The 26,249-nt window shown below is 59.7% G+C and overlaps 1 protein-coding gene across 3 annotated transcripts in view; it reads left to right on the top strand.

The window, feature by feature from the left end:
- Window positions 1–3,941: 3,941 nt before the first annotated feature.
- The window catches only part of NPDC1 (neural proliferation, differentiation and control 1), a 32,223-nt gene continuing 9,915 nt past the window's right edge, over window positions 3,942–26,249 (top strand). Inside the window, exons 1-2 of one of the 3 annotated variants that reach the window (XM_050714497.1) lie at window positions 3,942–4,010; window positions 23,126–23,269. In XM_050714497.1, coding sequence (XP_050570454.1) covers window positions 3,998–4,010; window positions 23,126–23,269 — 157 coding nt within the window. In that variant the 5' untranslated portion in view covers window positions 3,942–3,997. Of the gene's footprint in view, window positions 4,011–5,004; window positions 5,167–23,125; window positions 23,270–26,249 lie in introns of those variants that run through there. The other 2 variants (XM_035571166.2, XM_050714496.1) reach the window with 2 other exon arrangements.

A 26,249-nucleotide genomic window follows, 5' to 3' on the forward strand; every position in this document is an offset into this window, starting at 1 on the left:
AGCCGAGGGTTTGCATGCCATCAGCCAGAGTCTGATCGTCTTTGTTTGCTCCCCAGCCCTGAAGGATGTGAGCAGAGGATGACAGTCCTAAAAAGAAATGATCAATCTAGTCAACACACAAACTCCTGTAAGTAGCAGGGGAGCACAAGGGCAGAGGTGGGAGATCTGTTCCTGACCCAGCAGCAGGGTTTAAGTCATCCCCAGGACAGGAACCCTCCATGGCCCCTCAAGTTGGGCTCTTGCCCCCCATGCAGGCAATGACAAGTACCACCGCAGAGCAGACCAGCAAGAGCTGGGGATTCCCTGTCACAATGCATAAGATGATGCCGGTGTAGACCCCTTAGTCAAGGCAGGTCCCTTAATGGAGCTGCTGTGATGCCTTCCCCTCTCCCCAGGCAAGCCCAGCCTTCGCTGCGGGCTGGTGCCACTCAGCAGACCCCCAGCACACCTCTGCCACGCAGCTTGGCCCTGACCCCATGCCCAGCTCGCCTGTCACCACCAAGCCACGGAGCTGCTGGCAGTGGTTCTGGGAGATGCCCTGATCCCAGAGTGATGGGAAAAGGCCCTGGGCTGCCCGCACCAGGCCTCCTGGGTGACCTGTGAACACCTCCATCTCCTCTGTCCCAGAGCCCAGCCCCGCACACCTCCAGCTCTCCAGCTCCCTCCGCTGATCACGCTAGGGTTGGGATTTATGGGTCCTTTTTCTGTACCATACACTGGAGTCACGTTACCAGGTGTCCCAGAAGAGATTAATCTGGGGAGAGGTTGTTCAGGAGCATCCTCAGAGAGGGCCCTAGCTTCCTTCCAGCAAGTGATTGGGTGCGGTGCTGGGGGGCCCCAGACTCTCTCATGGTGCAATGTAGTACCACAAGGGCCCCCTGGAGGGGTGAGATCCTAAAGCTTGCTGGGATTGGATGTCAAAAGTACTCTTTGCTCTCAGGACTAAATAAATGACTTTCTTCAGGCTTTTCAGGGTTTAGGAGCTCTGATGATGGTCTTGAGGAAAGAAGTGGCACTTCTCACAACCACGGTAAGAACCGCTGACTCTTGGTGGATGCAGCCCTGGCTGGTCCCAGGACCACGGGAACACCCTGAGGTGGAGACAGCCCTGCTGAGAGCTGGACACCACCACGTCCCACAGCCAGAGAGTGGAACAGGCAGTACTGGGGATGAGGCTGGTGTGATGGGGATCCCACGCTGTGCCAGCGAGCAGGTGCAGGGAGCCTCCCTGGAGGCAGAAAGGTGAGCATGGCAGCAGCTCAGCAAAGCCTGTGGCAGCCTGAGTCGCACGGGCTGGGAGTGGTGCTAGCTTCAGGAACAGGATGTGGCAAGGGGTGCACAAGTGTGCTGGAGAGGGGTACAGCAGAGAGTAGGGGGTGCAGAGGAGGGGTACAGGTGTGTAGGGTGGAGGGGCTTGGGTGTGGGAGGCAGAGGGGGTGCAAGATGGGGCTGGGGCAGGCAAGTTGCATGAAAAGCTGCACGCAGCCTTGCATGGCAGCTTCTGGAGGCCTGGGAGCCCTGGGCATGGGGAGGCTCAGCCTGTGCCCAATGGGAGGCAATGCCCTGAGCTCACCCCTCCCTATCCCACACCTAACACGTCCCTCCATGGCTCACAGTCCTCTCCCATCTCCCTGCCCCCTGCCAGGGGGCACGGAGCTCTCTCCTTGCCAGCGCTGTGTCCCTCTGCTTTCTCCTGCAGGGGAAGATGTCCCCAGCTGCAGGCTGCTAGATACGGACTACAGCAACCACATCCTCCTCAGTGACCGCGAGTACCAGGGGTGGATCATCTCAGTGCTGTTTCTCTACAGTAAGTGTTGGAGAAAGCAAGAGCTGGGGAGGCAAGGGGTGCATGGGGCAGACCCTTCAGCAAGTGGGATGGGAACTGCAGGAGAGTTTTCACCTGGTCACTCTGGGGATGTCTGGACTGTCTGCCCTGGCAGGAACACAGCACCCAGGTGTGCTCTCTCTGCCTGGGAGGAGGAGGGCTTGGACAGTTTTGGCCAGGCTGCAGACACCACTCTGTCCCCTGCAGGCAGGGATGCTGAAGCGAGACCCCACATGTTAGAGAAATTCAGAGACACCATGAGCCAGATGGGGCTTTCTGAGGAGCAGATGATTGTGCTGCCCAAGACCGGTAAGAGCAAGAGGCAGACCTGTCCCCACATTCTCCCTGCCCAGTGGGGTCCTGCACACTCGGCTCTTGCACAGAGCAGCACTGAAGTGGGGGTGTGGGGTGGGGGAAGGTGGCACCTCCCCACAGCTGTTTCACTGCAGACCACTGATAACCACGGCTTGCGCAGTGCAGAATGGGTCAGGAAGGGTGGTGGTGCCCTGGGATGCTCCGTGCGCTGAGCTGGGGCAGGTGCAACCCTTGCAGGCAGTACACAGGGTGTGAGGCAGAAACAATGCGATAAACTGGGGTCTGCAGGGGATTTTAGCCTGTGCATCCCTCTGTACGTGTGCTGAGCAGCTCTCCTCTGTGCCACATTACTCCTTGGTTTTCTCTGTGGGAAAGGAGGTGGGCCTCACTCCTTGTTTTCTTTCCAGAAGAGTGCACCCTGCCATCCGAGTAGGTGACTTAGAGCTCCAACCATCCCATCCTGTTGCTGGGTGAGCCCCAGTGTCCTCCTGCCCACCCACCCCAAGCTGGGAGCACAGCCAGTCCCAGCACAACCATGCACAATCAGCTCAAAACTGATCCCAGCCCAAAAGCACTGTTCTCCTGGGGAAAGGCTTAAAACCATATAGAAGCTGGAAAATACAATTTTATTTTCTTTTTTAAGCTTTTAGCCAAGTAAATTGTAAGATCTGAAATTCAGCATTAGCAATCGATGTGGCCTCAACCTGAGTTTTGAGAAGTTGGGAACCAGGAGCTGCTTGCAGTGGGACAAGCCCTTGGAGATGGGGCCGCCTCGCTGCTGGGAGTCTGCCTCTGGCAAGCAGCAAGCACTGCTCCAGAGACGGGGAACAGAACCAGGGCATCACAGGGCAGTTCAGGCAGGAGCAGACCTTTGGGGGTCTGCAGTCCAACCACTTGCCACAACAGGGCCAGCCGTGGGGTCAGCCCAGGTTCAGGCTTTCACCCCACAGGGTCTTGCAACCCCCTGAGGTTGGGTTCAGCCTCAGCAGCTCTTTCTTCTCCCCCAAGAGAGCCCCACTCTCAGGCCCCTCCTGGGGGGGGCCTGAGGAGGTCTCTCGGTCTGCAGGGGAGCAGTTGTGCTACCTTCCCTGCTTGGCCCCCACAGACCCCTCCTGAAGTGCTACGTCTGCAGAGCAGCCTGTGCATCCCCCTGCTCGGGGCTGCCCTGGCCCCAGCACTCCCATGCTCGGCTGGGCACTTGCTGGGTTTACTTCTGGACAAAGCCATTGCCTGACCTCAGCCATTTGGCAGTGGTGACTTTTCCATGTCCTGGCCCCTGTTTTTGCAGCCACACTGCAGACTCATGGCCCAGATCAACTTTGTAACTGCAGCCCTGGTCCCTGTGCTCCTCACGCCGCCAGTAGCCAGCACCTCGTCCCCTCCTATCCCACGACCTCAGCGGCTCCCAGTTAGCCGGCGGCTCCATCCCCTGCTCTCTAACCCCATCAGAGAAGTGCTGCCTCCTGCGGTCCCTGCTGTACCAGTCTGGGGGTGCTCCCAGAGCTGCCCTGGAGACCCCAGCTTGGACCTCTTCAGATCAGACCCAAAACACCCTGCTGCAGGGAAAGGGAACAAGGTTGAGATAATAGCAAGCGAACTGGTGGAGCTTCCGGTGGGTGCAAGAGCATCTGTCATTACAGGTAGCTCTCACTCACCAGATGTTTCTTGGCCTGCAACTCCTCAGGCTTAGTCCTATGTAGTGCTAAATGTTTGAAATATAGAAATTAGGAGACTCCAATTAACCAAGTCACGCAAGCAGGAAGCAGCGCCTCTTCCTTCCTTCATGCAAAGAGAGGGGAAAACAGCAGTAGTTGGAGAGCTCTGGAGTCCTGTGGAGGAGCAGGGCACTGGGAGGACATGGCAGGGCCAGGTCAGTCTTGGAGCACAGGGACCTGCCCAGTTCTGTGGGTGAGGGGGTCCCAGCTGGACCCTGCTGTGGAGATGGCACCGTCACACAGCTGGGAGCACTGGTCCCGGCATGCAGCCCGGGGGCACTGGCTCTGGCAATGCATGGGACAGGGCAGGGGAGGCACCTGGGGGGACCTGGCAGGGACTTCACCTGAGTCTGAGCTTGGCCTCTCTGTCCCTTGGTGACAGGGACAATGCAGGGCAGAAGCAGGGGCTTGGCTCCCTCTGAGCACCAGGCAGCCCTTGTGTGCTGTGCGGGTGACAGGGCACTGGCACAGGCTGCCCAGAGAGGTTGTGGAGTGTCTGAATTGGCTTGGACACGGTGCTGGGCACCCTGCTCTGGGAGGCCCTGCTGGAGCACAGGTTGGACCAGAGGCTCCCAGAGGTGCCTTCCAGCCTCAGCCGTGCTGTGATTCTGTCATCCCCATGCATGGGATTTCACAGCCCCGTGCCCCCCTTCCATGTGGTTTCTGAAGGGTCGGGGCAGGACCTTAATCCCAACACCCACTGCTTTTGCCTCAGCTCTGCTCCTGGCACCCTGCAGGCACAGCATCTCTCCGCCCCACACTCCTTCCCTCTTTCTGTGCGAGGACTGCATTTCTCATGACAAGATTTGATGTTACCTGTCCTGCCCAGCGCACAGAAACAACCCCGTGCGGAACAGCAGCGCCGCCGAGCTATCTCACGCTCACAGCAGCCCCTCGGTCCGCACAAAGGGCCCTCGGCCACGGGGCTTGCGAAACGGGTGCGGGCGCCCTTCGGGCCTCGGCAGCGCCCCCAGGGGGCCCGACCACGGCAGGCCGCTCCCGGAGCCGCAGAGGGCCCGGCCGGGCCGCGCCGCCCCGAGCCCCGCGGCCGCCACCCGCGGCCCGGCCGAGCCCGGCGCCGGGCGTTACGGAGCGAGCACCGCCCCGCGGGGGGGGTACCGCCGCCCCGCCCCGCCCCGCCCCGCCCCGCCGAGCCCGGCGCCGCCGCCCGCAGCCCCGCGGCCCCGCGCCCGCGCCGCTGGAGGATGGTGGCGGCCCGGGGCGCTGCCGCCCGCCGCGGAGCGCTGCTGCTGCTGCTGCCGCTGCTGCTCGCCGCCCTCGGGGCCTGCCGCCCGCGCGCCGCCCGCGCCGGTGAGTGCGCGCCGCGGCCTGGCTGCGGGTCTGGGTCCGGGTCCGCGTCCGCGTCCGCGGCGCCTCGGGGCTCCGCGCTGCGTTGTGCCCAGGGGTCCCCGGGCCGTTCTGGCCGCGCCTGCTCCTGCCCCCTCCCCAGGGAGCCGGCTGTCGGCTTCGTCCCCCTCTCCCCCGGGGGCCGGCCACCCGCGGAGGAGCAGTGCCCACCCCGCTGGGGCGGGCCCTGGGACGGGGCAGGGGCTGTGCCACCCCCCCCCCCCTCCACCCGCGGGGCAGCGGCGGCCGGGAGGCGGCGGGCGGTGCGAAGCCGGGGCGGGGAGCCAGCAGCCCGCAGGTGCCGCCGGGGCCTCTCGCGGTCCTGGGGCGGACGAGCTCTCAGACCCCCTGGGCTGGGGTCGAAACGCCTCGTGAGGCTGCTGTCTGCTTCCCGGGGTGCCGCAGACCTGGGCTCCGCCGCGCCCGGCTTGGAAACGCCACCGGCCTGAAGCCATGGGTGCGCGGCTGAGAGGTGTGCGCTTCCCCCGGGGTGTGCTGGGCCCCAACAGGGATGCCTTGGGGGTGACGGGGCTTCCCAGCGTCCTCCTCCAGGGCTCCCGGGTTAGGAGCACAGCGACGGACCGTGCCTTCCCGAGGTGTGAGGATGAGACGGAAAACGTCCCTTGGTCTCCTCCGTGGTGTCCTGCAGGGTCTTCTTTCTCCCACTGTTGCGCTGAAGCAGGCCCTGGAGTACAGCCAGCCCAATGACGGGGTGGATTCAGCCACTTGCTCCCCGCCACCTCTGCTCCCTTACTCGTGGCCGAGCTGCCGCAGGCACTGGGCAAGCCCAGGTGCGGGGATGGGGCTCAGCAAGGGGGAGCACAGCATGTCACATTCCCTGCTGGGTTTTTGGGTACCTCTGGCAAGGCCCTGACAGCTGGTACCTTTGGTGCAGGCTGTGCCCCGAGGTCAGAGGTGCCCGCAGGTGTGGGGGCTGTTCCCAGACTGGCAACAGAGACTGAACTGTGTGGGGCCAAGCAGTGCGTGAGGGCGCTGGGACGACACTGTGCTGTTGCTGTGGTGGAGTGTCTTTATTGAAAAAAGAAACAAATAAAGCTGCTCTAATGACTGAGCCATCTTACTGAGCCGTCATGGGGATGCGTCGGTCCAGGCAGAGAGAAGTCGCCCGCCTGCCCTCTGCTACACCGACGGCGCAGGAGCGTGCTGTTTACTCACCTGTCAGAAGAACCGCTCTCCTCGAGAAGCACCACCACTCTGCGGGGCTGACATATTGACGGGAGGCATTTCTGGTTTTCTACGGGGGAAAAAAAAAATGCATGGCTTTCATTTCCCTCACAGCAGCTCGGCATTTGGCCTGCTTTCTATTTTCTTAAGGGGGCTTTGCTTTGTTTTGGAGTTTCATTTGGCACATCTCCCTGGACAACATGCATCTTCGTGGGGTTTGATGTGTGCAGGTCCAGCCCTGGGCACACACCTTGTCCCTCGCTCTGTGCCCACTGCCGGGCTGTGCAGGGCTGCCATGGGCAGGACCCCGAGCCCTCCAGGTGCACTGCACGTGGGAAGCCGGGGACACAGCCTCCCGCCTGCACCCGGTGTTTGCTGTTTTTGGCTGCCAACAGTGCCGGGAGCTGCCGCAGAGGCGGTGTCCCTGTCCCTGTGTGTGGGACAGAGTGTCTCTCTTGGCAGGTGCTTTCTGCCTGGCCGGTTGCAGAAAGCACTCGGGTGCTTGGAGCCAGGCTTTGCCTCCTTGCTCCCAGCATTGTTCATGGGCAGGCACTGTTCTCGCTGGTCCGTCCTGGCAATGGGGTGGGTGCTGGCAGGAGTGCAGCATGGGCCGGGGCCGGCATGACCCCACTGGGCTCCCACCAGCCCTCTGGGAGGTGCGATTTTTGAAAATCTCCCAGCAGTTCAAAACATGCGGACCTTTCTGTGCTGGGGTGGCTGTAAGCAGGCCCTCTGTGTGGTTGCTGCATGCTCGGCATTTCCACGCATCGAGGCCAGGGCTGGGTGCAGCCCCGTATCACCCTGTGGGGGTATCACAGCCGGCAGAGCCACCTGGGGACCATGACGCATGCTGCAGAAGGAGGAATGAGGTCTGGGTGGCTCTGCAGATGTTATGGTCAGACACCAGTGATCTGGCATAATCTCTGCTGGCTCTGAATTTAAGACCGTTACAAAGCCATGGTGGTTCATCTGAGACTGCGGGCTTCAAGGCAGCAGCGTCACCCTCCAGAGGTATCCCCCAAGGAGCATTTCCTGGGGCAGGCCAGGCATGCTGGCAGAGCCATGCTGGTGGGGGACCCCTCGAGGGGGCTGCTCTGGTGTCACCTGTGCCGTTTCCCCTCCCATCCCTGCCCCGTCAGAGGGCAGCTTCCCTGAGATGAGGCGAGCGCAGGCTGAGAGGGGTTGTTGCAGGCAGCAGCCTGTCCCTTCAGCTGGGCTGTTGTACTCTCTCAGCACAAGTGGGTGTAATCTGGGGGGCACTACTCAAGCTCTTATTGTCTGCTCAGGCCTGAGCTGAGTGCATCGTGCTCAGGCTGGCCAGGGGTGCCGGTGGTGCCCTGCATTAGCTCTGGGCTGTGGCTGCCTGCCCTTGCCAGTGCTGCAGGCAGGGTGTGCGCCCTGGCCAGACGCAGGTGCCTGCCATGAGGTTTCTCCACAGCTGTGCAGCAGCTTTGCAGCACGGTGTCCTCAGACTCAGCCCGAGGCTCTGCTGGTTTTTGGCTTTCCCCCAAGCAAGGGCTGGGGATAGTTTCTTTGCACTGTTTCCAATAATGTCATTTTACAGCCTGGAAATGCTGACAGCAGCATCCCACTGCCAGGATGCCAGCTTTGCATGGCACACAGCAACGGGGAGGTCAGGATGCGGGCATGCAGCGAGAGCTCTGGGTTAGTTTCTTCTTCTGGAGCAGCCTCGGAGAGCGTCCCTGCCCTGCCCTGTCCCCTCTGCTGGCCCTGTCCCCTGCTTGCTGTGGGGGAGGTTACAGCTGATTGGTGTCCAGCTGGGGACTCTGTGGGCTCTGCTGCCTGCTTCCTCAAGCGCAGCTGGGAAGGGGAAGCGTTGGCTGTTTCTTTCCGTTATTAAATTTCCCCCCTTGGGAGGATTGGGCAAAGCTCTGCTTGCTCTGGAAACGTCTGCGAGGTGGGGATGGCAGGGCCCAGCAGCATCTCCTGCTCTGTGCCACGTGGGTGGTGCCAGACCCTGTCAAGGAGAGAGCCAGGGGAAGGTCCAAGACCATCACACCTGTGTCCCCCGGCTCAGCAGCTTCAGGATTGCTGCTTCAGGCAGAGGCTGACATCTCCTCCCCAGATTTGTCTGCCTCCTGCACTGAGACCAAAAGGCCCCTGCAGTAGATGGCATCTCACAGGACACAGATGGCGCGTGGCGCAGTTACATCCTCATCTTGCCGAGGGCCTGTTCTGAGATGGAGGAAGGCAGCAGCTGGCTTTGGAGGTGGTACAGCCAGTACTCTTTTGTTTTGTTTTTTTCTGTGTCTCTTTATCCAGTGTGCACAGCTTCTAGCAGAAATGCTTGTGCTGCCTCACCTGGTTTTCTGGCTGCATTTCCTGGAGCATTAGTAAGAGTCAGACTTCTCACCCCTTCTTGAGAAATTTGTTTGCCAGATTTGATCTATTAATACTATAAACAAAAAGATTTTCCAAATCAGATGGCAGGAGAGAACCTCTTTTCAATAAGACCGAAAACCCAGCCCTGCTGCTGCAGCCAGCAGCTTGCATCAGAGATGCCCAGAGAAGCTGTTAAGCAAAGCATGAGTGGTCGTTTCAGGTCCAAGTGACCCATTTGGCCCAGCGTTCCTGGGAGGATGCGTGTGACTTGCACGCTCCTTGCTCCCTTTCCTTCTGGTGCCACCTCTATGGAGATGGAGGTGAGAGCACACAGACGGTTACTGATAGCAGCTGCCCAGCTCTGCGGTGGTGCAGGGAGCTCTCAAGGTCTCGTGCTGCACAAAACAAGGCAGGAGTTATCTGCCTGGCTCTTTGCCCTGTGAAGCCTTCATGGCTCAGCATGCGGTAGGCTTGTCAGTTGCTCAGCTTTTAATTTGTCTGCTTTGCAATTACCCTGGTGGGGAGAGAGCTGCTGCGGGGTCAGGGCACGGAAGGCTGCTGGCCTGGGGGACTGTCCTCCTTGTGCCTGTGGAGGAGAAGTGCCAAGGAGCTGGGCACTTGCAGGCTTCCCCAAGGGCTGTGGGATCAGCTGATCCTGAACACTGAAACTGGGAGCAGGCAGAGGGTGGGCTATAGCCTGTGCCCAGTTCTGCACCCATGACTGTCTTCTCACTCCTTGCAAGTGACGGTTCTGCCTTGGAGAGCTTCCCAGGAGCTTGCACAGTGGGTGAGCAAGGCATGGTCTCTGAGCCCCCACACCATGCAGGTCCCTGCATTGCTGTGTCTGGCAGCTGGGTTCATCTGCAGAGAGCAGAGGCTTCCAGGTTTCCCTGCTTTTTCTTGAGATGCAGAGAAGGTCATCTGAGTCATCCTGGTCATGGTGGTCAGTTATCCTGCCTGGCGGTGAGGAGCTCTATGCCTGTACTGTGGATGGCACTTCAACTGAAAACCTGGTGTGACAGGGGACTGCTGACCATCCCTGCGGTGTGCAGCCACCCCATCGTGGTTAACCCCCCTAGGCTGAGTGTTGGGACATCTTCTGCCACACAGTGGTGCAGCCCAGTAGTTCATGTGTGTCTTCACGTGTCCCTGGGAGCTGGGTTGCTCAGTTTGCTCCTACTGTGAGAAATGACTCCTCCTGGGTAGGTAGCCCAGGTGTGGTGGCAAAGGGGGAGCAGGAGATGAGGTGCTTGGGCACCGTAAGGGTTCTGTGGATCGATGCCTGCACTGGAGCATTGTTGGGCAAGGGTCTGCAGGCGTGGGGAGGGTGGGAAGGGAATGGGTGGGAAGACGCCCCTGATCTCCTTGATCCCCCCACTCACTGCAATTCCTGATGCAGCCAGCTCCCCTCACTGCCAAGGCAGAGGTTTGAGAGGGCTTTATGGAAGAGATGCTGTGACACTCCCGCCCCCTTCTTGGCTTCCACACAGCGCAGGCAAATGCCACCCTTGTGAGACCTGGTCTCCTGCCATGAAAAAGGAGGCAAAACGCTGCAGAGACTACGTGTCTCTTTGGAGGCAGGAAGGAGCATGAGGACGAGCTGCGATGGGGTTGCCCTGTGGGCACCACGCACCTTGGTCCCAGTCCCTGCTCTGGAAGTTGCTTTGTCATCTCGTGTTGCTGTAGCTGAGGGGACCCTCGTATTGGTGTCTCCCTGGACATGATGTTTGCGCCCTGCCTCAGCCAGGGCAGGGTCTTGCACGGGGCGACCACATCCCAAGGTATGGGGAGGGCGCTGGCTGGGGCCATGCAGGGAGATGCCTCTCAGATGTGCAGCTTCGCCAAGTGCTGTCCCAAAGGGCCGGTCAGGGCCCCATGGGTGCTGCTCCCAGCCAGTCTGCGGGGCAGGGAGCAGGGCAGTGGGTCCTTGGCACTGGGGACTCACAGTCCTGCCCCAGCCATTGGGGCAGCAGCACTGGGCGCCTTCAGCTCCCTGCTCTGGACCTGGGTTTAGCTTTTGGGGTCTGTGGGCAGCCTTGAGGGCTTGGTTTCAGTGTGCTGCTCTTTGGGAGCAAGACCCTGGCATAATCCCATGGCTGCTCTGCTGGAGGAGGCTGCTGGTGCTGCTGAGGCCCCTGCCGAGCTGATCCCCCCTCCCCCCGAGTCTCTTCAGCACAAACACAAAGATGAGTTTGAGACATTTGCCTGAAACAGCCCTTCTGGGCCATCGGAGTATTAAGGGACGTAATCGGCTTATGTCTGCTCCATGCTTATGGCATGGCAGGGGCACTGGGGACAGGAGGGGGCACAGGGTGGGAGGGGTGATGGGGACAGGAGCGGCGGCCCTTCCCCAGGCGTGAGGGTCTTGGTCCCTGACCACAGGAGCTGCCATCAGTCCTCTCCTGTGCATTAATTACAGGAGTATGCACGTGGTGTCCCAGTGCTTCATTCCCACAATGGGCTCTGGGGCTGGTCCCTGCTCCCTGACCAGTTCAGGTGCTCCTCAGGGTCACTGCTCCCTGGACCCACTCGCACCAGGGCACGGCCCCAGCACTGGTGCCACCGACAGGGTATTTTTCTCTCATGTCCTTGCTCTCTGAGGGCACTGTTCCCTACCTGCTTGGCCTCAGGACCACATCGCCTCTCCCAGCAATGCCTGAGCCCAGTGTGGTTTTATCTACAACAGTTATTGCAAGGGTAATAAGAGCACTGAACAGAGGCAGCAAGCCTATAATTAGCCATTTCATGAACTAAGGATAATTGCAATGAGAAGAAACTGGCCGTTAAGTGCCTGGAGCGTCCGTAGCGGCCATTTCTGGGAGGGACGGCCGTGCTCACACTGCAGAGGGCAGCTCGGTGCCTGGCCCAGGCAGCGCTGCGTGCTCCGGGCACCCAACCTGACAGGAGTGGTGCGGGGCTGGAGCCGGGCACACCCCAGTCGCCAGGCCTTGATGTTTGTTTGGATCCGTGTCAGGGAAGAAGCTCCAGGAGCTACTTTGCACGCATGTGGGGCCATTCTCTCTTCTGGGAAAGCAGAGCCTGGGGCCTTTTGAGATTCTGGGAAAACAAATGTCAAAAGGCTTTGACAGTCCCTGATCAAATGTTTTGTTTCCTGTCTGAGGACTGCGTGTGGGCTGCTGGAGTGTGTTGCGTTGTCCCCTGTTCCCAGTTCCCATACAGGTATTTTCCATTTCCTTCCATTGTCTGCTTTGAATTCAAGGAAGAAAAAGCAGCCAAGAGCAGGTGATATTTAACGTCCTGCCTCTTCCTACCAGTGAAGCACTGCGATCCCAGTTGCTCCATTTTGTGTCCAGCACAATGTAAGGCAGCAGCAGCCTGCCAGTGTGCCCAGCAGCGCATTTCTGGGGCCTCTCCAATACGGACAGGGCAGGCAAAGCCCTCACTCGAGCAGCAGGAGGGAACTTTGCTTTCTGCAGGCTGAGCCCCGCCAGCCCAGGCAGGTGACACACGGCTGACATGCCAACGGGGAGCTTTTCTGGCAGCCAGCCCAGCCCAGCCCAGCCCATCACGGTGCTCCTGACGTGCTCCTAAGCCTCGGTTTCCCTCCTGGGGGAAGGAGGTGGACAGAGGGCAAAATGTAGGGAAGGTGGCCCTGGCCCTGTATGCGGGCAGCACCATGGGTGCTGCCTGGGCCTGGCCGAGGCTGGGGCATTTCTGTGGTCTGGGGCTGCTGGGGAGTGCTCCTCAGGACTGGCAGCTCTGGTGTGCTGTGGGGCAGTGGGAGGAGAAGCTCCGGTTTGAGCAGCTCATCATCTCGTGTCTGCCAGGGATTATTTCCGAGCCGCCTGCTAAGCCATCAGAGAGAAAGGCCCCGATAATCTGCCAGTAATGTGACCCGGTGTGGGGCTGGCTGCCGGCAGCACTAATTCTTGGCTTCCTGGCTGGAAATGAGGAGGTTTGCTTGAGCTGGCTGCCTCTCCTGGGGGATAAAAAACAAAGGAAATCTCCATGTGGTTCCTCTGCTGCTCTGGCACTGTCTGCAGCCCCCTGGAGTCCCAGGGTGCTGCGTTCCACAGGCAGCCCCTGGACGTGGCTGTGCCTCCTGCGGGGCCGGGGCCAGGCCTGGCTCCTGGCCAGGTTGCAGGAAGCCCCCCTGCACCCCCAGCCCGACAGGGCTAGCTCTCCTGCAGCTCTGTCGCTACCTCACCGCGGGCTGAGTCAGAGTGGGTGCAGTCTGTGTGACGGCTGAACAAGGGCAGGACAGGGTGACACGGGCCTTTCTGTTTGCCTTTCACCATGCGTGTCCAATCGAGCGCTGGTGTGGGTGGGCTCCCTGCCCAGGGTCCCATAAGGGTTGGTTTGGCTGCTACAGCACTGTAGGGCTTGTGCCCCCTGTCCCCTGGGACCTGTTGATAACTGGTCATGTCACTGGTCCCGTTTCTGCAGGTCTGTTGGGAATGCTGAGGCCAGTGCCAGCATGTGGGTCAGACAGTGTGGGCAGGATGGACAGACCACCCCACATGCAATGAAGCTGCCTGTGCTGCTGCCTCCAAGCTGCCGGAGGGCGTTTTATCTGCAAAATCGTGCCTGATGCATCTTTACTAAAGACTTCCAAATGTCTCCTGGAGGTGTGGGTTGCAAGCGAGATGTGGGAGGGAAGCATCTGGCCCCAGTGGGCACAGTGGCGCTTAACCATGGCCCTGCTGCTCCTGGATTTATTAGAAGCTGTGCCAGCACGTGCAGTCAAAGCACGCTCCTGTGCACAACGTGCCTGCTCAGGGTGCCCTGAGCTGGAGGACCATGACGGTGGGAATGATAAACTCCCAACCGATCCTGAATGTGTGCGGGATTTGCTGCTCCACCTGGATCCATACAAGTCCATGGGTCCGGATGGGATTCATCCTAGGGTGCGTAAAGAGCTAGCTGACGTCATCACGGGACCTCTCAATTATTTTTCAGTGATCTTGGGAGTCTGGAGAGGTCCCAGTAGACTGGAAGCTGGCAAATGTTGTGCCAATTTTCAAGAAGGGTAAGAAAGAAGACCCTAGCTACTACAGGCCTGTCAGTCTCACGTCAGTGCCTGGTAAAATTATGAAGATTATCCTTGAAGTTATTGAAGCGTACCTGGGAGACAATGCAGTCATTGGTCCCAGCCAGCATGGGTTCATGAGGGGTAGGTCAACTACCCCTAACAAATGCCTGACAAATTTGATTTCCTTTTATGATAAGATCACCCATCTAGTCGATCAAGGGAAACCAGCTGATGTGATCTTTTTGGACTTCAGCAAAGCTTTTGGCACGGTTTCCCATAGGATCCTACTGGACAAAGTGTCCAGCATACAACTAAACAAAAACATCATACGATGGGTGAGCAATTGGCTGACGGGCAGGGCTCAAAGGGTTGTGGTAAATGGGGCCACATCAAGCTGGTGGACGGTCACTAGTGGGGTCCCTCAAAGCTCCATTTTAGGGCCAGTCCTCCTCATTGTTTTTATAAATGATTTGGATGTAGGATTAGAAGGTGTTTTGAGCAAATTTGCCGACGACACCAAACTTGGAGGAGTTGTAGACTCGGCTAGGGTGGAAAGGCCTTGCGGAGAGATCTGGACAGATTGGAGAGCTGGGCGATCACCAACCGCATGAAGTTTAACAAAGGCAAGTGCCGGGTCCTGCATCTGTGACAGGGCAACCCTGGCTATACGTACAGACTGGGCGACGAGACACTGGAGAGCAGCCCCGCAGAGAGGGATCTGGGGGTTGTGGTTGACAGCAAGTTGAATATGAGCTAGCGGTGTGCCCTGGCAGCCAGGAGGGCCAACCGTATCCTGGGGTGCATCAAGCACGGCATCGTTAGTCTGTCGAGGGAAGTGATTGTCCCGCTCTACTCTGTGCTGGTGCGGCCTCACCTCGAGTACTGTGTGCAGTTCTGGGCACCACAGTACAAAAAGGATGTAAAACTGTTGGAGAGTGTCCAGAGGAGGGCGACGAAGATGGTGAAGGGCCTAGAGGGGAAGACGGATGAGGAGCGGCTGAGGTCACTTGGCCTGTTCAGCCTGGAGAAGAGGAGGCTGAGGGGAGACCTCATCGCAGTCTACAGCTTCCTCACGAGGGGGAGTGGAGGGGCAGGCGCCGACCTATTCTCTTTAGTCACCAGTGATAGGACCCGCGGGAATGGTGTCAAGCTGAGGCAGGGGAGGTTTAGGCTAGACATCAGGAAGAGGTTCTTCACGGAGAGGGTGGTCGCCCACTGGAACAGGCTCCCCAGGCAAGGAGTCACTGCACCAAGCCTGTCGGAGTTTAAGAAGCATTTGGACTGTGCACTTAGTCACATGGTCTAAAATTTTGGGTAGACCTGTGTGGTACCAGGAGTTGGACTCGATGATCCTTATGGGGGGTCTCTTCCAACTCAGTATATTCTATGATTCTATGATTCTGTGCTGCGGCCGTGCCTGCACTTGGTCTGGCAGCTCCTCAGGTTCTCAGTCAGGGTGCATGGGCTTACCTCTGCCTCCTTCCTCCAGCAGCTGGTGCAGCGACAGCACCACAGGGAGCACTTGCTGGTGGCCAAGGTTCTGCTCTTTGTGCCCTGGTACCTCTCCAGCCTCTGTGGCACAGCAGGCCGCCCTGCTCATTGGCCTGAGCCTGCCTGGTCAGTGCTGGGAGGAGAGGAGCTGGACCTGTGAAGTCCAGTTGCTTGAGGCTTCGGTTGGGCCCATGCTCAGCACTGTAAAGCCATGCAGCTGCAGCAGTGGCACCAGGGATGCCTGTCCCCTGCGATGCTGGTGCAGTCCCCAGCACAGCGAGAATCTGCAGCACTGCACCATGCTGTCCTGGAGCATAACAGGGTGCAAGAGTAGGTCTCCCTAGGTGGGGCCCCATGACTTGCCCACCTGACTGCTCTCTGCACTTGGGCCTTGTTGCTTGTGCTGGCTGGAGCCATGGGGCCTGGGGCATGGAGCTGCTGCTGGGCAGCATCAGGAGAATATCCGTGGCAGCCCCTTGCCGGGCTTTCGTGGGCGGGAGCACCTGCAGGCAGCAGCTTGTGGGACAGTCTACCCTCCCCCAAACTTCAGTGTCCACCCAGAAAAAAGGAAAATAAATAAACTGGTATTTGCTTGAGCAAAGCCTGGTAAACCAGAACAAAGATGGATGTTCTAAGCTGCAGAGCACAGCAAGTTCTTTTTGGCATGGGGTGACACCAGCGTGAGCCTGGTATCCCCAGTGTGGGGGAGTTCAACTCCCCCCCAACTCCATCCACACCCAGAGCACCTCATCAGTCTGATTGGGGAATGTCTCCTGCATGCAGTACATGGTGCTTGACTTGCACCAAGTAAATTGCATGTAACATCTATTTTCTCTTCCTCTTTTTTTTTTAATCTCTTCCTAAATATGTAAAGCAAATCACTTGTGGCTGGAGGCAGGCCCCAGTGCTGCAGAGCTGGTGGGGAGGAGATGCCTGATCTTCCTGGTGCTGTGCAGTCACCATGGGGCTGGAGCTGCCTAGGGATCCGCTGGAAGCAGTGAGAGGGCTGCAGGATGGAGGATGGGGTGTTGTGTGGCTCAGTGTCCCCAAGTCACTCCACGCACCTTGCAGGTAGACCTGTGTGACTCTAGGAAGGGTGAGGTGGGACATGTGCCTGGGCTTGATGACCACTCCCATGAGAAATGCAGGGCTCTTCAGGGTAGGAGTGGTCCCCTGTGGCCACTGGTGAGCAGGGTCCTGCCCCCCAAGCAGCTGCCAGCCCGCCTGCTGCAGGCAATGCAGTTGCGGGGCAGGGGAGAAGGGTCCCAGGTCCCCGTCCACTGCTGCCTCCTGGCCCTGCTCTGGTATCTCTGAGCAAGCAGCAGCTTCACCCAGTCAGCAGGGCCAGTGGGGCCAGGAGCTGTGGTTCACAGGAGCTGTTTTCATCCATCCTAGTGCCATCTCCCCTTCCTGCAATGCCCATTAATCCTGCTCCGGTTTGCTTGATGTGCCAGGCAAATTGCCAAGGTGGTGAATAGTAATTTTTCTGTCCAGTCAGGGATTTTAGTGGCAATTAAATGAAATACTGCTCCTTCAGCTCAGCACAGGGAGAATGTCTGGTGCTACCTCTTTCCTGTTCTGAGGAGTGGGAGCACAAGAGCTCATTGAGTTTTTGGGGTGTTTGTAGTCAGGATCTGCTCTGGCAGTACCATATATGTTGTCCAAAGCAGGTGCTATGTGGAACTCACCACTCCACTTTCTGCACTGCTCCCATCTGTCTCCACCCCGTCCTCCTCTCCCACTCCTCCAAAGCCCTCTCCTCAGGGAGGATGAACACCCCCAACAGCCCTGTACTGCAGCTCCAGTCCCTTCCCGGCATGTCAGGGACGCTGCCGAGACATGCCCCAGGGCATGGCAAGTGGTGCCTCTGCAGGGACCAGCTCTAGGGTAATGTGGTCTTGGTGGAAACTGCTGTAAGGCGAGGTGGCTTGAGGATAGCAAAGGTTTTGCATCCCCCCAGCATCTTGGGTGGGCTTGGTTCTGACTCTCCGTGTTGGCACTCTGTGCTCCCACAGCACCCATGGGTGCTCAGTCCTCGTCCATCACAGCTTATTCCTGAGGAGCAGCGTGGTGAGCCTTTGAGTGCACCTTTATGGGCTGAAAACACTGGGAGAGCCTTCCAGGGAGGGATTTATTTTGCAGGAGGGCTGCGAGGCCCCGGAGTGTCCTTCCTGCAGCGCCCGCCCCAGGAACAAGGCAGGCAGAGGTGGCCTGTCCCCTGTGCATTTCTCCTGCCCTGTGCTACCCTGGGAGGTTGGAGTCAGGGCCCAGCTCTGCCCCTCTTGGCCTTTGCACCTTGTCACTGGGCCTGGAGCTGACACATCTGGAGGGGGACACAGCTCCAAGAGCCCATCTCGATGTCTGCGGGGCTGGCACAGGCAGCCATCCTCAGCTGGCACAGATCCTGCCTCCTCTCCCACCTGTGCCCAGCGCTGTGCTGGTGTTGCTTGAACAAATCCACCGAACAAGAAGGCAGGCAAGTGCTTTAAGCTGCAAGTTGATTTATTTGCAGCCTCCGGCATGGCCCAGCAGGCTGTGGAGTGCTGCTGCAGGTGTGGGAGACGTGCTTGGTGCAGGGCTGGTGACAGGAGAAGCGGTGGCACAGGACGGGGGCCATGTGGCTGTGGCCATGCCATGTGCTTGGCTCCCAGGAGCAGCAGTGCAATGTGGCCAGCGCTCAGCCTGTTTTGCCTGCCTGCTTCCAGTGCAAGACCAAGGGCTGGAGGACCCAGTGTCAGCTCTTTGTGCCAGCCAGTAACCTGTCTGAAAAGCCAGGAGCAGAGTGGAGAGCTGAGGGCTTCCCCCATGCTCTCCAGTTGCTGGGATTTGCGCTTATGGAAAGTGTTTCTGGAGAGGCAAGACCTGGTCTGCCTCCATGCGCGATGGGTCTCTGTGCTGCATTTGTGGGGGCAGGAGCACAACAGTGACGTGAGAGGTTGCAGACAGTGGCAGAGCCCCAGCAGCAGCTGTGGGAGTGGAGCCAGGGCGATGGCAGAGGTGCTGGTCAGTGCTGGGTCCCTGCGGCTGGGCTGGGGGGGGCACTGGTGTCGGCCCTGTGGTGTCCATGTGCATCACCCATGCTCCAGCAGAGGGTCCTGGCTGGCTGATGTGCACGACCGTGCTCAGGCTCCAGGGTCTTGGCTGGGCGCCTGCCCTGGTGTCCAGCCTGGCCTTGGTGGTGTCAAGGTATGTGCTGCCCTGCTGAGCCTCACCTCATCTGCACTGCACCTGTGGGCATGGGGGAAACAGAGCCAGGGTTTTCAGAGGGTCTCATCCACTCCTGCTCCTACCTGCTGCTGGGCACCAGCATCTGTCCCTGCCCCCAGGCTCCCCCCTCCTTCACGGGCTGGGCAGAGAGACACAAGACCTCCGCTGTCCCTTGAGGGTGGGGACAGGTGCTCCCAAGCTGAGTTTGAGCTCACAGTTTGGTGGCATGTGGCCATGCAAGGGAAAGCAGCCACTGCTGCTCCAGCACACAACTGTGGGAGCTTCCGCAACACGGGCACGATGCTCGGGGCAGGGGGGAGCGTGCACCAGGGCTGCACCTGCACGCTTGCCTGGCTTCACCTGCGGTGAGCGCAGCAGGGTTGGGAGCGGTCTTAGCCTCCGCATTAGCAGGGATGGGAGCTCCTCTGCCGTTTCTGCCCCTTTTGCGCGGACAAAGAGGTGCTCCGGTGGGAACCAGCAGCACTTGGTGGTCTGCGGCACGGAGCAGCAGGGCTGCCCGCCTCCTTGCTCAGGGCCAGCTCAGCCATCAGAGCGGGTTGCAGAGGTGACACCGGGAGGAAAGCCCTGACTGGTGCCAGCTCACAGCAGCATCGCTGGGAACACGGATGAGGGAGGCAGGTTATGAGCAGACCCAGAGCGGGTCCCACGTCACCTGGCCGGAGGAGGAGGGGGAGGAGGAGGAGGAGGAGTGACCTGCTGAAAGCTTGCTGGGCTGTGTTTGCAGAGGCGCTGGCAGTTTTCCAGCAGGAAGCGGCTGCCTCCTGGCCTCTGACAGGTCTCTGGGGGCTGTATCAAAGTAGTTCCCATCCCTGGCAGGTGGGCAGCACCCCCGGCAGCCCGGCCAGGCAGTGACAAGGCCACGTGTTGCATTTTCCAGATGTGACCATCCCAGCACAGTGGCTCCTGCAGGACGTGAGGAGGAGGCAGCTGTGCTGCTCTGGTGGCAGCAAAGACCTGCCCCCTGTCCCCAGGGAGTCCCAGTCTCTCCCCTTGCACAGTGTCCCCATGACTCAGCTTGGTCATGGTAGGCCACGGGGTGGGAGCTGTCGCCTGCTGGGGGCTTCACTCTGCTTCTGTGCAGGGCCAGATCCTTCTCCATCCTCACCTGTGGCCCTGAGGTGGCTTTGCTCCTGGCGGGAGGCAGGCAAGAGCCCCCCTGCCCACACAGCTGCCACAGCTGATGCACTGGTGCATGCATTGCATGCTCACATTGCTGGCATTGGCACCAGGGCTGGGGCCCCATTAGCCCGGGAGGTTGGGTGTCACCTGTGTACAGAGTGTGAGTGGTCATACCAGCCTTCAATGCTAATTAATTTCCCTCTTACGTTAACTTTTATCTGCTGCACTTAAACACCAGGGGAACTTCCTGTGTTCCGCTGCCACCCGGATGTCTTCCTTGATTTTTTTTTTTTCATATTTGTGTTTTGGCACAAATGTCAAAAAACATTTTACTCGGGGCCATGAGTGTCAGCAGCTCAGCACCTCTTCAGGCCAGCCTGAGGTGGACGGTGCGGCAGGTGCGCTGCTTGCCCTGGGGCTGGGGGCAGCGGGTGCCCCAGGATGGTTCTCCCCACATGGAAGCTGGGGGCTCTGATGTGGGTCCTTAGGGCTGGGGAGAGCTGTGCTGAGCTTTCCGGCCCGGGTAATGTATTGGTGTGAGTGTTTGTGTGTCTGTGCTTGTGTGTGTGTGTGTGTGCGTGTACACAGCTCTCAGACCAGCATTTCCTCCCATCACGGGGCCAGTCCCATAGGCTCTTAGCTAATGTTCACCCTGATGTTTGTTTTTCCACACTGGCTGCAAGGTGTCGAGCTCGCTTGTCCCTCCTGCACAGGCTGGCAGCAGGGCTGTCCTTAGGCTCAGCTCCTGCATGCGCCTGTCTGCAGGGAGCCACCGAGCCTTCCCCGGCGTGGCAGGCACCTTGTCCCAGCCCAAAGCCCGGCGTCAGGTGCTGCCTTTGCTCACGCTGCACTGGGCTGGAGGCAGAGCTGCCTCTCGCTGCTCCGCCTGCACAGGAGGTTTGGACGGAGCATCCCCCACCGCCGGATCTCCTCAGCACATCTGGGCATGGTGTTATGGGCCGTGCTTTGGGCACTGTTTTATGGCACGCTCCTCTTGCGTGTCTGGCAGCCGGCCTGTACCATCCTGCAGGCAAGGCTGCATGGCTGTGCAGTGTCCATGACAGGGGGTGCCGTGGACTCGGGAAAGTGCTGTGGCCGGGAGAGCTGCAGCAATTTGCAGCCCCTGTACCCCGGGGCCAGCCTGGACCTCACCTCCCCACCCCATCCTGGGCTCTGAGCCTGAGGCTAAGGTGTGACCGTGGGGACCTGCCACGTCTGTTACCGCGGTGCACACAGGAAGCGCGTGCTGTGTGCGTGTGTGCTCGAGGCTGCCAGCGCAGGCACCTGCCTCAGGGTCCGCGTGCAGGGGGACGCACAGGCTCAGCCAGGGCCAGGGAGCCGCAGGGTGCTGGGGAGGGTCCTGCCCTGGCAGTTCACCCTGAAACGGGAGGTGCGCCCCATCATCTGTCTGCTGGTGCACAGGGCAGGGTTTTCAGAGGACTCATGGGGCCCCAGAGCTGTCACAGCAAAACAGGGACCCCAATCCCCAGCAGTGTGCCCACATGGCAATATCTGCTTACTAACCAGCGATTGATTAAACATCGGGAGCTTAATTAGATCAGTGCCTGTCTGTCTCACTCCTAATCCCAACCCGTGACAGCTGCACAGGCACAGCTCGTTCCTCAAACAAAGATAACGACCTTTTATATATTGCAGGCTGAGTTTTATTTAACTGGTTGCTGGGCACTGGCTGAGGATGCCAGGACCATGGCTTCCTATTGCCCTTCTGGGAAGCAGCCACCTGAATTTCAGGCTGGGTGTCACCCTGCAGGGATGCGGGGTGTCCCCGTCCCTGGGGCTGCTGGCTGTGCTGCCCTGAAACCTCCTGCACTTAAGCTGCTGACTTTTGTTGTTGTTTTTTTTTTGGTGTGTGATTTTAAGTGAAATGAACGTGGCCTTGAGAGGGAGGCCGGGGCAGGCAAGCAGCAGACAGGCCAAGTCCAGCTCCTGTGCTTAAAGACCCAATTATTTTCCCATTACACATTAATTCACCTCTCAAGTGCTCCGCACGGCCGAGCCCTGTGCTGTCTCTGGAGGGGCCAGCTGCAGGCACAGGGGTCCCTGGGCCCCAGCACCCCGCTCTGTGCCTGTGCCTAGCAGCTGGGGCAAGCTGTTTGCTGCTGCCTTCTCACGGAGGTGTGCCTTCTGAAGCCTTTGATTCCCCTGTTGCTTTCTGTCCTTTGTTTTTTCAGGCTGGCTGTTGCTTTCTTCTGTTAATGAAGAAATTATCAAGCTCTGGAAGCAGCTATGACTTGCTTCTCACGCTCCTAATGCTTTTAAACTATCTGCATTAAGTGCCTCCAGCCTCTCCCCAGCCGTGGCGTGCAGGAGCATACCCCTGAGCAAATCACGCCAGCTTGCTGCTGCACGCACAGCGCTGGGCTTCAGTGGATCAGGCTGCCGTCCTAATGGGGCCTAATTGGAGATGTTGAGAAAACACCGCCTGCACAATAAACCATCGCAGCAAAGGCAGCTCTGCCATCCTTCGTTAAATTGAGACGGCAGCTCTGCCAGCCTGCGAGCGATCAATGCCATGCGCCGCAGGGTGGGGGGGGGGGGCAACAGGTGGCCAGTGCAAGGCCATAGCAGCCAGCCCTGCCATGCCGCCGCACTCTCTGCACCAGCAAGGTGACCAGCCAGCCCCACGGCGAGGACACTTTGGGTGACATCGCACCTGGCGCCTCTCTCCCGCTGGGGGGCAGAGACGCTGTGGTGGCCCCCGAGCCATGCAGGCACAGGTAGCTCTGGCACCTTTGTCCTGTGTCGGAGTCCTCTGCTGCGCTGGGCCTGGGTGCAGCAGTGGCTGCCCTGTGCCCTGTGCTTGTCCCAGGCATGCTGCAGGGATGGGGACACTCAGGAAAGCCCCAGAAGCTGATGTTCCCCTTCTCGTGGGGTACTCCTGGCGTCAGCGCCATGCTGCTCCAGGGCTGACCTGGCACTGCCATCCCCACAAGCAGGCAGGGGGCACGTTCCCTGGCATGGCCCTGGCAGCTGGGTGCTTTTGGGGGCGTGCAAGGGATGACGGGGATGGCTCCCAAAGCGTGGGATGGTGCTGGGAGCCTGACTCATAACCAGGCTGGGGGGCAGCTGGGCCTGGCCCTTCTCCCACAGGGCCCTACGGAAAGCTGGTGGCACTGGGGGGAAACGGCAGGGTCACCTCCACAGCAGTGGTACCCAGGAGCGGTGGCAGGGTTGCCCCCTGCTGCTCTGAGCCGGCTGGGGACTCGGTGCCTTTCCGAGCCAGGCACCCATCCCTGCGGGGCCAACGTCTCTGTGTCTGCACAGCGCCTCACAGGTGGGCACATCTGGGCATGGCGAGGTGAGGATCAGGGCTAGCCCAGCTGTGCTGCCCCCATCCCACTGTGCCCAGTGTACACTGAGCAGAACCTGCCCAGTTCTGCCTCGCTGCCAGCTTGCACTGACCATTAGAACATGTGCTTAATTGCTGTGGTTTGTGAAGGCAGCAGTGCTGGTCAGGGACAGCTTGCAAGCCAACTAGGTGCCTGGCCTGAGGGCACCTCCAACCCCTCTGCTCTGCCTGACGTGTGTCTTCCTGTCCTGCAGCAGAGCCATGTCCCCGGAGCCTGGACTGCGCGCTGCAGCGACGGGAGTTCTGCCCGCCAGGCTCAGGTGCCTGCGGCCCCTGCCTGCCCCAGTTCCTGGAGGATGACAATGGACGATGCGTCCAGAAGAAGCTCTCACTCACCGGTACGTCCATCCACTCGTCCTGCAACCCCTGCCTGCCTCTGCCTGCCCTATGGACACCCGCCCCGTGCCCCGGCGGGGGGCAGGTTCCCATGTCCCTGCCTTTGGCCCCAGCTCTGGGGCCGCGTCTGTTGGCCTCTGACCCACATCCGAACCCTGCTGCCCATCCTCTGCCACCCCCACTCCATTGCAGCCATGTCCCTGCCAGCACTGGGGCAGCCTTGGCTCTGCTGCGTTGCCCCAAGCCCCACCTTGCCACAGGTGCAGGGTGGTTTTGGAGCTGGCAGCAAACGTGCAGAGCACTGCCCTCCCCTCCACACCTTCCTCCAGCCGCTCAGGCCTACAGTGGCTGGGCTGGCAGCAGCACGAAGTGCAGTGCTGGAAACCACAGCTGCTGCAGGGCCCTGCCAGGACCCATGGGTGCCACCTGGGGGCCCAGGGGCGGAAGGGGCCTGGGTGGACACAGGGATGCTCCAGTGCTGCCTGTGCTGGGTTGGGGCTCTTTGGAGGAGGAGAGGTGGGGGCACAGAGGCCATGCAGCAGCACAGTGGTGGCTTTGGGTGCACGGAGCCACGTGCAGACCTGATGCAAGCAGGTGCCCACAGCTGGAACCACCATGTCACCCAGTCCAGAGCTGATCTGTGCTGGCATTTGGGATTTAAATACCTGGTTCACATTGGTTTGTAACACTGTCCTGGTAACACTGGCCTGTGGTTCAGGCCCCTCTGTGCCATAGGCACCAAGTGTGGTAAGGCTCCCTCAGTCTGGCCTGGGCTCTTTAGCGCTGCAGCTCATGGCAGCTCATGGCAGAGTTCACCTGGGGTTGCTCTTTCCTGTGCTGCTTTGATCCCTCCCCATTCTGCTCCATCCCTGCCTCTCCATTTGCATGCGGAGCCAGCAAGGGAGACCGTTCTTCACAGAGCAGCTGTCATAGCGAGATGGAGACAAGGATCTGCTTCGGGCTGCCATCTCTTCTGATGACGTTTTAACAGCCTGGCATTCGCATGCGGAGGCTTTGAGTCAATAGCATGAAGTCTGCTGGGTGAGAGCCCTGTCCAGCTGTGCGCAGGGCGCTGCGGGCTGCAGGGTGCCTTGTCCCCCTGCTCCTTTTGGGAGAGACCACGGGGCTGTGGCACAGCCTGGGTTGCTCTGCAGAGGGCAGAGATGAGGAGAGCATCCCCAGGGAGCAGGAACCTGTGGTCGCCCAATCCCAGGGCCACTCAGCACCCTGCTGTGGCACATGGAGGTGCTCCCGGCGTGGCTGCCTGCAGCACCCTGCAGCCTGGATCTGCCCAGCATGGCCACGGCACAGAGACACCCATCTTCCCGCACAGCCTGCGCAGGTGGAGCCAGGTATGTGAGTTGTCTAGGGTGACCTTTGACTCTTCGTGTGGTTTGGAAAGCTTCAAGCTTCTGTTCTGTCCCCACCGCCGCCCCCATGGCTTTTCTTGCAGATTCAGTATGCAGCCAAAATAAAGCTGTAACTACAGCTCCACCCAGTTATTTTTGCTTTTACTAAAGTCAAGCAGCCTCTTTGTGTTGGGAAGGAGCCAGGACCTGGCAGCACCCACACATGCTGCTTGCTTGGGGGTGTCACTGGGGATGATCTGGGTATGAGACTGGGGCTTCTGCACTGCTATTGCACTGCCACATGGCATGTTTTGGCTTTTGTGTGCCAGATGCTTTTGCGCAGGCCCTCATGTGCACCTGGTGCATGCGTGAGTGCAGTTTGGTGGGTGGCAGTGCCCCCCAGCCACAGCTGGCCCCCTGCCCATGGAAAGCGCTGCTGGAAATGCAGCTGGGAGCAATACAGAGGAGGGAAGGGCAGCTTTCTCAGAGCATCACTGGGTACCAGCATCCCACTGTGCAGCTGCCGTTACCTGCCAGGCACTTTGGGTGCCTGTGGTTGCCCTGTGGGCAGGTCTCTGGAGCCACGGGTGTGACACAGAAACTTCCTGGGAAATGCAGGGTGGAGGCAGAGCCACACTGAAGCGACTGTCATGCAACAGAGCTGTCATGCTGCTGCAGTCAGGGGCAAGAGTGTCCCCTGCAAACCAGCGTGTTCCCCCAACTGCCCCTTTTCAACCTGCTTTTCACTCCTCCAGCCCCCAAACCTTCTTGCTAAAGGGCTGGGGGCTTTTCAATGGCCAGCAGAGCCCAGGGTCCCTCCTGGCACCCAGCTCCTGTACATGGTGGCACCCTGCAGCACTGGCCCGAGGGGCTGGGGCATGGTGGGGCTTGCTACACAGCATCCCTGCTGGCACAGCACAACAGCCCCTGACACGGCCCTTCACAGCAGTCCCAGGAACAGGGGAGCTCCCAAAATCTTCTGGGCAGCTTGTCACATCCTGGGGCAGACCACAGCGGTGGTGCCAGGCTGTGCAGGAGGCAGGCGAGCAGGTGGGGAGGATGAGTGCTCAAGCACCTCCTAGGTCAGGGCCGTCCATTATTTATGACAGCGTTTGCGTTTCAAGCAGTACCATGAAATATTCAGGGGAGCGAGCCTCCAGCGAACGGCCCGAGACTTGTGGAGGGCTGGGCAGATGGTCCCATGGGCTCCCTTGGGGAGATGGGGACAGCCAGGGGTCCTGGTTGTCCCACATGTGCAGGGACCGTGCCACTGCTGGCTTGCTCCGTGCCTTGGCAGGGCCCACTGCATGGGGCTGAGCTGTAGCAGGACCCAGAGCCAGCTCCCCCAAATCCATGCTGCCTTTTGGAGGGATGGGGTCATCCAGGGGGATAGTTTGAGTTCTGGTTCCTGTGCATTGAGCACCTTTGGGGTCCTGCTGTGGTGCTGTCAAGGCAGCGAGACCTGTGTGGAAATGAAGGCTGTGGGCACCGGGCAGGTGGCAGCACCCAGCCATTGCAGGGCAAGTCCTCCAGGGCAGCATTCAAGCACAGGGCTCCTGGCACAGGTTTCTGCTCCCTGCCCCTAGCCCATGGCTCAGCTGTCTTTATGTGTAGATGTCTTCCCCAGCCCGTG

This window comes from Cygnus atratus, chromosome 19 (assembly GCF_013377495.2).
Source record: "Cygnus atratus isolate AKBS03 ecotype Queensland, Australia chromosome 19, CAtr_DNAZoo_HiC_assembly, whole genome shotgun sequence".
NCBI lineage: Eukaryota > Metazoa > Chordata > Aves > Anseriformes > Anatidae > Cygnus > Cygnus atratus.